The sequence below is a fragment of the Medicago sativa genome, chromosome 6 (assembly GCF_051527215.1).
Source record: "Medicago sativa cultivar Bolivia chromosome 6, Bolivia_mono, whole genome shotgun sequence".
In the NCBI taxonomy this organism is placed as follows: Eukaryota; Viridiplantae; Streptophyta; class Magnoliopsida; order Fabales; family Fabaceae; genus Medicago; species Medicago sativa.
Genome location: NC_140754.1, coordinates 42,205,218 through 42,214,392, shown reverse-complemented (window position 1 = coordinate 42,214,392; position 9,175 = coordinate 42,205,218). Strand labels below are relative to the sequence as shown.

Below are 9,175 nucleotides of genomic sequence, written 5' to 3'. Positions count from 1 at the left end.
CCTTCACCTCAAGATTTACTTTTTGAAGAAAATGAAGATTTTGTTCAAAATTCTTATTCTGGTAGATCCATTTATGAATGGAATATTGACGGTCTAAATGATAGACAAATTGTCACTGTGACTCAAAAGATGTTAATGTACGCAACTATTTGCAGACAACAGGGAAACCCTGATAGAAATATTGTTGTTTTTATAACCATCGGATTTGTTGGCCAACTTAGAGGTTGGTGGGATTATTACCTCAATGAGGCCCAAAGAGAAGAAATTCTTTCTCATAAAAAAATTGTTAAAAATGAAGCGACTGGCACTAGTACGGCCACTAATGAAGAAGACGCCGTTTATACGTTATGTCTTTCTATAATAAATAATTTTGTTGGTACTAGAATGCCTGTTCACTACAAGAAAATCTGCATTTTGCGACACTTCATCTGCGACCCTTACCTTGTAACTGCCTCAAATGCATTTTTGCAACAGTTGTTGCGACTGTTTGGGTCAACCGTCGCAGTTTTTCTTTCTAAAATTTATTAGAAGGCGTGTGTTTTTCCAATTTTTCACTCTCACTTTCTCGCTCTCACTTTCCCAACTCTCACTTTCCCAACTCTCATCTCCCGTTTTCTCCCCCAAATTTTTTCATCTCACACTCAAATCTTTCCAATCAGTCTAAACCTAACCCCCAAAATTTTCATCTCCCACTCAATCTTCTCAATCGCACTTGCTTCCGTCTCCGCTTCCGTCTCCGCCGTCATCTCAATCGCTTCCATCTCCGTCGAGTTCGCGTCCATCTCGCACTCTTTCTTTGTTGTGTGTGTGTTAGGTTTGAGAAAAAGAAAGAGTTGCGTTTTGTGTGTGAAATAGAAGAAGAATCTTGACGATGGCTATGGCGAACTTGGCTCGTAGGAAGGGTTTCGCTCTTCTTTCATCGGCGGAGACACTTCGTTACACTTTCTCTCTAAGGTCAAGAGGTTTCGCTTCCGGATCTGATGAAAACGACGTCGTCATCATCGGTGGTGGTCCCAGCGGTTACGTTGCCGCCATTAAAGCTGCTCAGCTTGGTTTCAAAACCACTTGCATCGAAAAGCGTGTGGTCTCTTGGTGGTACCTGTCTCAACGTTGGTTGCATCCCTTCCAAGGTTTGATTTCGATTCACTTTTCTACTACTTCCTTTTCATTTTATCTCATATAGCTGGTGTGGATTATAAATGTTTATATCATTTGATTTTGTTGTTGATTTTTAATCGATTAAGTTGAAGGAAGTGTTGTTTTTGTTATTTTCGATTTTTGGTGCTGTTAGGAGGTGGAGAGTACTTTGATTATGGATGAACATTGGTTGTTTATATTTATGTGTCTTTCGTGTTTTTATTAGTATACATTTACTGCTTTAGATGTCTATCTAATGATTTTCTTCATGGATTAGAAATACTTGGTGTGTTGTTTTGGTGTATATTATAAAGTTATGATACTTAACTCAATACACATGAAGTAAATGGCTCAAAACTTGTTTACATAGACAATGCAGCAACGTCTCAGAAGCCTGCAGCTGTTGTGAAGGCATTGCAAGACTATTATGAAGGTTACAATTCAAACGTGCATCGGGGCATACATTACTTAAGGTACTTATTGTGTTAAATTTGGAATTACATAGGTAATTTGGAGGCATTTTAATGTAATTTCCTTCCCCCTTCTGCATTTAACGGGGGATGAAAATATTTAAGTTTCTATCTATGATGATTGCTTAAATAGCCAAATGTTTATGTGCACAATTATTTATGGATGTATTGCAAAGGCCACAGACGAGTATGAATCAGCTAGACGGAAGGTTGCAGCTTTTATAAATGCTTCTGATTCACGAGAAATTGTATTCACAAGAAATGCTACTGAAGCTATCAATCTAGTAGCTTATTCCCGGGGCTTGTCAAATTTAAAACAAGGAGATGAGGTATTTTCTTTCTAGATTTTTTTTAACGAATTTCAACTTGCTGCATGTTCGGATTAGTGTAATAATTGAGTGTAATGCAAGTATGTGCTGTTTTTGTTGATTCAGTGATTTTTTTTTTAATCTCTTGATTTTGTTATTTTTTCAGTTGAGTGCAATTTGGTTTCGCCGCCGGGTTTCACCGTGGTTCACACTTCGCTCCTACTTCACTCTCTCAAGGTAAAGACTTTGTTTTCCTCTAACCTTTATTTATGTCAAATTTGATTGATCTGGACCATGAAATTAAGCTTAATTTCACTCTATGGACAATGGCAAAAACAATAGATATTTAAGTGTAATGCTGCCTCCCTAGAGGAATTTAAGCTTAATTTCAGTTTATGGATAATAGCATTGTGTATTGCTGGAAATTATGAGTTTTTGGTTGTTGTGCTTTATGGTGTTAATGATTGTTCATTGAAATGGATACTCACTTAATATATGGTTGATGGAAGTTGTGAGGTATTTTTGTGAAGTTTTCTAAGATTTCTGTCAACGTTGAAGGAATCTAAGGGCGAGTGATTTATAAGTTTTATGAGATTTGTCAACGTAGAAGGAATATAAGGGGGAGGGATTTTGTTATGTTTTATGAGATTTATAAGTTTTATGAAATTTGTCTTCTTTGTATTATGCATATTTGCATTGCTAAAAGGATGTATCTCTGAATCAGATACATATTCTATCTGTGCATTATAGGTTAGGGGTAGGGGCGGTTCACATAGGCATTTGTTTGAATCTTAGAAGGATTAAGTGTGGCTTAATGGCTTAAACATTTCTATGTAGGGGTTGTACAACTACCAAAACGCCCATATAAAAACTCCAAAATACGTAGGCTAATAAGTGCTAGTTACTCCAATGTTATTTTATAATTCAAGCCAAGCATGTAAGACGAGGTTAAAGAATTTAGCTTAATTGTCTTCTGTGATGAATTTGTTCCAATAATGTTGAACATACTTACAATCTCAAAGCATATATATAATTTAAGATTTAGAAGATTGTGATTAGTGTTGTCATTTTTGTGAAAGATAAATTATTAGCTTTTCCGTCTAGATAATTTCTCACACATTTTATCAAGATTGGGTGTTTTTTTGGCGTTTTATGGTGCTTTTGGGGCTGTTACTGGCAGCTGAGTGCTGCTGCTGTTATGCAGCTGTTATGTGCCTAGTTTTGGTGTTTTTAGGCAGTTTTTTTTTGTCTGTAACAGCCCCTGCTGGGCGCTGTTTTAGCTGGCCAGGGCCGTAGGTGTTTTTGGTGGTGTTGCCTAGCTTTAGTCGTGAATGCTGTCTGATTTTGGATCGCCGAGATGCACTTAGTTCGCTAGGAGGAAAAAGAGTACAAATAGGCACCATAAATTCACAGTTGTTTGTTGATTGTATGGATGAATCCTTAGCTTGTTCCTGAATTTGATTTAACACCAGGGAATTATACAAGGTTTACTAGTGATTGGTTTTGCTTCGTAATTTTATAAATATAGATATCAGTCTCTAATATTGGACCTATTTTTGTTCTGTATTTTGCTTCAGCGGTATCTAAATTCTAAACCATATGATCATATCATGAATACCTCATGTAGACTACATAAAAGGAATGGATACTTCAACATTATCTAGCATGCATATGAGCCATATGAGCTATACTTACGGGATCAATCCTACTACTACATTTTATCATTACCTAAATTGATCAAAGTATAGTTATTATCTTATATTTCATAATCTTGCAGGTAGCAAGTGCCTCAGCCACTCTAGGAATGACATTCACAACATCTATATCTGTTGCACAATATTACCTCTTGAAACGTTTTCCCCTTCCTTATGGTAAAATGAAACTTTATGTTTCCCATTTTTTATAAAGTAAGGTAAAAAAATTCAACTATATACTTTTCAAGTAATACTAATACTATACGTATCTTTCATCCTGATTTGCAGCTCTCTACCACCCTTGTGGCTACCATTGCAGCATACATAGGACAGAAAATCATTGACAAACTTGTCAATATCTTTCAAAGGGCTTCCTTGATTATCTTTGTCTTATCCTTCACAATTCTTGTTAGTGCAATTGCACTAGGTGAGTACTCCTGGTATATGTTATAATGAGTCTACTTGCCATGTTTGCATTAACATTTTAAATTTTCATTTCACTATGCTTGGCTTTATGAAAGCTACTTGCTTATAGCTTTCACTTGTATGGTTTTCTATAGGTGGAGTAGGAATTTCACGCAGGATTGAGAAGATTCAGATGAATGAATACATGGGATTGAGAAGATTCAGATGAATGAACTTGTTTGTCGATGCAACCTAGCAAAGCTTTGATGAAGAAGCAGCTCGCTCGCTAAGGTATTAAGGTCTCTTTACTTTTATCTCTTTTTATTGAATATGTTTTTAAGGATAGTTCAGGTCTTGGTTGTCATTGATTAGAGAATGTGTTCATTGTTTGATGCTGAATAACAAATGAATTCATACTTATAACTTGCAATGGAAAGAAGCTAGTGAGTTTCTATGTGTTGAGTGTGTTGAACTGTTAAACTTTTCTTGTCTTCTAATAATTTGCAATGGAAAGAAAATAGTGAGTTTTTATATGTTAAGTTGGTTTCACTATTAAAGCACAATTGATGATGACTGTGAAGAAAGTGGTAGTGGTGCACCAACTGATGTGTGGTTCTGCATTGGGTTATATATTGGTTCCCTGGTTTCAAGAAACTTAAATGACAAAACTAACATTAGAGTTTTGTGTTTGCAACTACTAACCTTGATAAGTTTTGAAGTATAGGATATATAAAACTTAAATACAATTGGAGGATTCAATTCTAGGATAAGTATGTTGGAACACTTAATGAATAAATGACAATAAACTTGTTGAATCATGGCGTGAAACATTACAATAGTTTAAGAAGTAGAACTCTGTCTCTGTAGAGCAACAATACATTATTATTATTAAGCTTATTGATTTGATTTGATTAATCTGTTATGCATGCATGCAGTCAGATGAGGATATAGCTTTGAATCAAATTATTATTATTATGCCACTCTTCAGACATATTATCATACTATCCCTGAATCAAATTACTTGAAAAGTATTATTTACAAAATTCTCCAGCTTTGCTTTGCTTGCAGAAGTACTTAGCAGACATTTTATCAGTTTTAGCCACGTCGTTTAACGGACAAGAACTTGTGAGTTTTCTGTTATTGTAAATATTTTTAACTCATATTGTTCTTGAATCTTAGGGTCTTATTTCTCTGTTCTTGATGCCTCTGCTTGCACCAAAGTTTCAGGCTGTTGTTGAGGATAGCAGCAACATTACCGATAGAAGTGCATAGATCCTGTTTGTGCAGTCAGATATATCTATTGTAATGAGGCTCCTCAACTTTTCCGGCCAACAATATTTAGGAATATTACTTAATCTAATTTTTGGGAATATTGTTTTTAATGATTACCCACTAGTGTATTGGTTTTTCAATGTTTAAAATATGTACTTTATATATTGTTTTGATTGTTACTCTTGAAAGAATTATATGAATGAGATTTTGATATTTTTAGTTATATATTTCTGTATTTTAAGTATTTAATAATATATTTATTTAAATTGGCAACAAAAATTGCCCCATTTAATTTTTTTTTTTTAAAAACTTAACATTTGCGACTGTTGGTGAAGGGTCGCAAGCCCTTTTTTTTAAAAAAAAAAACTTAACATTTGCGACTGTTGGTGAAGGGTCGCAAGCCCCTTTTTTTAAAAAAAAACTTAACATTTGCGACTGTTGGTGAAGGGTCGCAAGCCCCTTCAAAACTTTGTGAAAACTCTTCATTTGCGACTGTTGGAACTGTCGCAACACCTTCTGCGGCGGTTGGTGTGACTGTTCTACGAAGGGTCGCAAAAGACAGTTGCGACCCCAACAAACGTGACTGTTGGGGAACAGTCGCAAATGTACATTTGCGACCCTTCTAACAGTCGCAATCAGTAATTTTAAAGGTCGCAAAATGCAGTTTTTCTTGTAGTGGTTGGAGAACGTATTTGTACTCTTTTACAAAATTTGAGATGTCCTTCTTTGACACATTTTAGATGGTATAAAGATACCTTTTTATCCAGACTCTTTATGATTGAAAATCCTAATAGTAGTCATTGGAAAGCAAAATTTGTTGATGGTTTACCCCATCTTTTTGCCGAAAGAATTAGGCAAACTTTGAGAAATAAAAATGATGGTGTTAATATTAATTACCCAGATCTGACGTATGGTCAAATTACGAATACCTGTATTCAAGAAGGTTTAGCTTTGTGTAATGACATAAAACTTAAGAATCAATTGAAAAAACAAAAATTAACTGAAAAACACCAATTGGGTGAATTTTGCGAACAATTTGCGTTCGATCTTGGTAAACCTTCTGTTGAGAGACAGAAAAAGAAGAAAATTAGTTCTTCTAATGATGATACTCATATGAAGAGAAGAAAACATCATAAATCTTCTAATAAGAAGAAACATAGAGAAAATTTCTCTAAAAGAAAATCTAGGGAAAATTTTCCTAGTTCTAAAAACAAAAGGAAAGCTGATCAATTTTCCAAAAACATTAATTGCCATAAGTGTGGTAAAGCTGGTCATTATGCCAACCAATGCTGGACCAAGAAACAGCTTAATGATATTGAAGATGATAATCTTCGTTCTCAACTTGAGAAAGTTTTATTTAAATATTCTGATAATGAATCAGAAAATAATAATGATGATATAGAATTAATTGAAGATTCTACGTCTAATGACGATTCTAATTCCTCTGATGACAATAAAGATTGTCAATGTGGTAATGAGATAGACTATTGGAAACAAATAGTCGAAATGAATGGTCTTAATGTTCTAACGGCAGAACATGATGAAGCTTTAAAAGCTATTGATAGTATTTCAGACATTAATCTGAAAAGAAAAATGCTTGAATTTCTTATTAAAGATGGCTCTAATAAGGATAAGGCTCCTCAAATTATTGAATCACCTTACAGAATAAGTGAGGTTTTGGCTAGGTTTAGTGAAACCAACGTTAAAGAAACTCTTGTTTCTACTAACGATCTTAGAAGAGAAATTAATCTCTTAAAGAGTGAGATAGCTCAGATAAAAAGAGATAATAATATATTATCTCAAAGAGTTTTAAAATTAGAAAATTTGGATATTGAAGAAATTAAAAAATAATATTTCCAAAATTGAGGAAAATAAACCTTCTACTTCTGATAATTCTTTTCTGGCTACTATACAAAGAGTTACTTCTCAAAAGTGGTTTGTTAAAATAACTCTTGTTATTAACAAAGAATATATTCTTAGCAATGAGATAGCTTTAGTTGATAGTGGTGCAGATCTTAACTGCATACAGGAAGGAATTATTCCTACCAAATATTTTTCTAAAACTACTCAATCTCTTACCCAAGCAGGAGGAGATAAACTTCAAGTTAATTACAAACTTTCAAATTCTTATATTTGCAATCAAAATATTTGTTTACCCACAAATTTTATTTTGGTTAAAAACCTTACTCATAGGATAATATTAGGAACTCCTTTTTTGCATAATACTATGCCTATTATCAATATTGATCAAAAGGGTATTACTACCAATATCAATAATCAGGAAATTATTTTTGAATTTATTACTGATCCTCATACTAGGATGATCAATGAAGTTAAGGATATTCTCAACAAAAAAGAAAAACAAATATGTTTTCTGAAAGAAGAAATTAATCTTCTCAATATTAACGATCAACTTAAGAAAGTTGAAATACAAAGACAAATTAAGTCTTTAGAACTTCAATTTAAAAATGAAGTTTGCAATGATCTTCCGAATGCTTTTTGGGATAGAAAGAAACATACTGTTTCTCTTCCGTATGTTGATGACTTTAATGAAAGTCAAATTCCTACCAAGGCCAGACCTGCACAAATGAATGATGACTATCAAGATTTGTGTAGAAAAGAGATTCAATCTCTTCTTGACAAAGGATTAATTAGAAAATCTAAATCTCCTTGGAGTTGTACTGCTTTTTATGTTGATAACGCGGCAGAAAAGGAACGTGGTGTTCCTAGATTAGTGATTAATTATAAACCTCTTAATAAGGTCTTAAAATGGATTAGGTATCCTATTCCAAACAAAAAAGATTTGTTAGATAGATTAGCTAATGCGACTATCTTTTCTAAATTTGATATGAAATCTGGTTATTGGCAGATCCAAATTAAGGAATCTGATAGATATAAAACTGTTTTTACTGTTCCGTTTGGACAGTTTGAATGGCTTGTGATGGCTTTTGGTATTAAAAATGCGCCATCAGAATTTCAAAAAATTATGAATGACATTTTTGAGAAATACTCAGATTTTATTATTGTTTACATTGATGATGTTTTAGTCTTTTCAAAAACTATAGATCAACATGTTAAACATTTAAAAATCTTCAAAGAAGTGGTTAAAAGAAGTGGGCTTGTTGTCTCAGCGCCCAAAATGAAACTATTCCAAACTAAAATTAGATTTCTGGGTCATACCATTAATAAGGGAACTATTATTCCTATTGATAGAAGTATTGAGTTTGCTTCTAAGTTTCCAGATATTATTCTGGATAAAACTCAATTACAAAGATTTTCAGGAAGTCTTAATTATGTGTCAGACTACTATGAGTATTTATCTAAAGATACAGCTATTCTGTATAATAGGTTAAAATCAAACCTAAGCCCTGGACAGATGAACATACTCATGTTGTTCGTAGGATTAAGAGTAAAGTCAAAAATTTGCCTTGTCTTTCTCTAGCTAATCCTAATTATTTTAAAATTGTTGAGACTGATGCTTCCAATTTGGGTTATGGGGGAATTCTTAAACAGGTTAACCCCACTTCTAATAAAGAAGTATTAGTTAGATTTACTTCAGGAAAATGGAATCCTACTCAATCCAAGTATTCTACGGTTAAGAAAGAAATGCTTTCCATAATAAAATGTATCTCTAAATTTCAAAGTGATTTACTTAATCAGAAGTTTTTGCTTAGAATTGATTGTAGTTCTGCTAAACCTATTATTGAAAAAGATGTTAAGAATCTTGTAGCAAAACAAATCTTTGCGAATTGGCAAGCTCAATTATCTGCCTTTGAGTTTGATATTCAATATATTAAAGGAGAAAATAACTCTCTTGCTGATTTCTTAACTCGTGAATTCTTGCAGGGTTATGACAACCCCTTATAGGGGGAGAGGAGGTCGTGGCCAA

General features: G+C 33.4%; 1 protein-coding gene across 1 annotated transcript; it reads left to right on the top strand.

Moving 5' to 3' along the window:
- The first annotated feature begins 577 nt into the window (after positions 1–577).
- LOC146915233 (dihydrolipoyl dehydrogenase, mitochondrial-like) lies at positions 578–5,509 on the top strand. The gene is made up of 9 exons (XM_085717706.1): positions 578–1,130; positions 1,508–1,610; positions 1,784–1,936; positions 2,082–2,152; positions 3,693–3,786; positions 3,898–4,036; positions 4,170–4,305; positions 4,573–5,139; positions 5,236–5,509. Exons 1-3 carry the CDS (start codon positions 872–874, stop codon positions 1,830–1,832), a joined length of 411 nt encoding a protein of 136 aa, XP_085573832.1. The 5' UTR covers positions 578–871; the 3' UTR covers positions 1,833–1,936; positions 2,082–2,152; positions 3,693–3,786; positions 3,898–4,036; positions 4,170–4,305; positions 4,573–5,139; positions 5,236–5,509.
- The last annotated feature ends 3,666 nt before the right edge of the window (positions 5,510–9,175 follow it).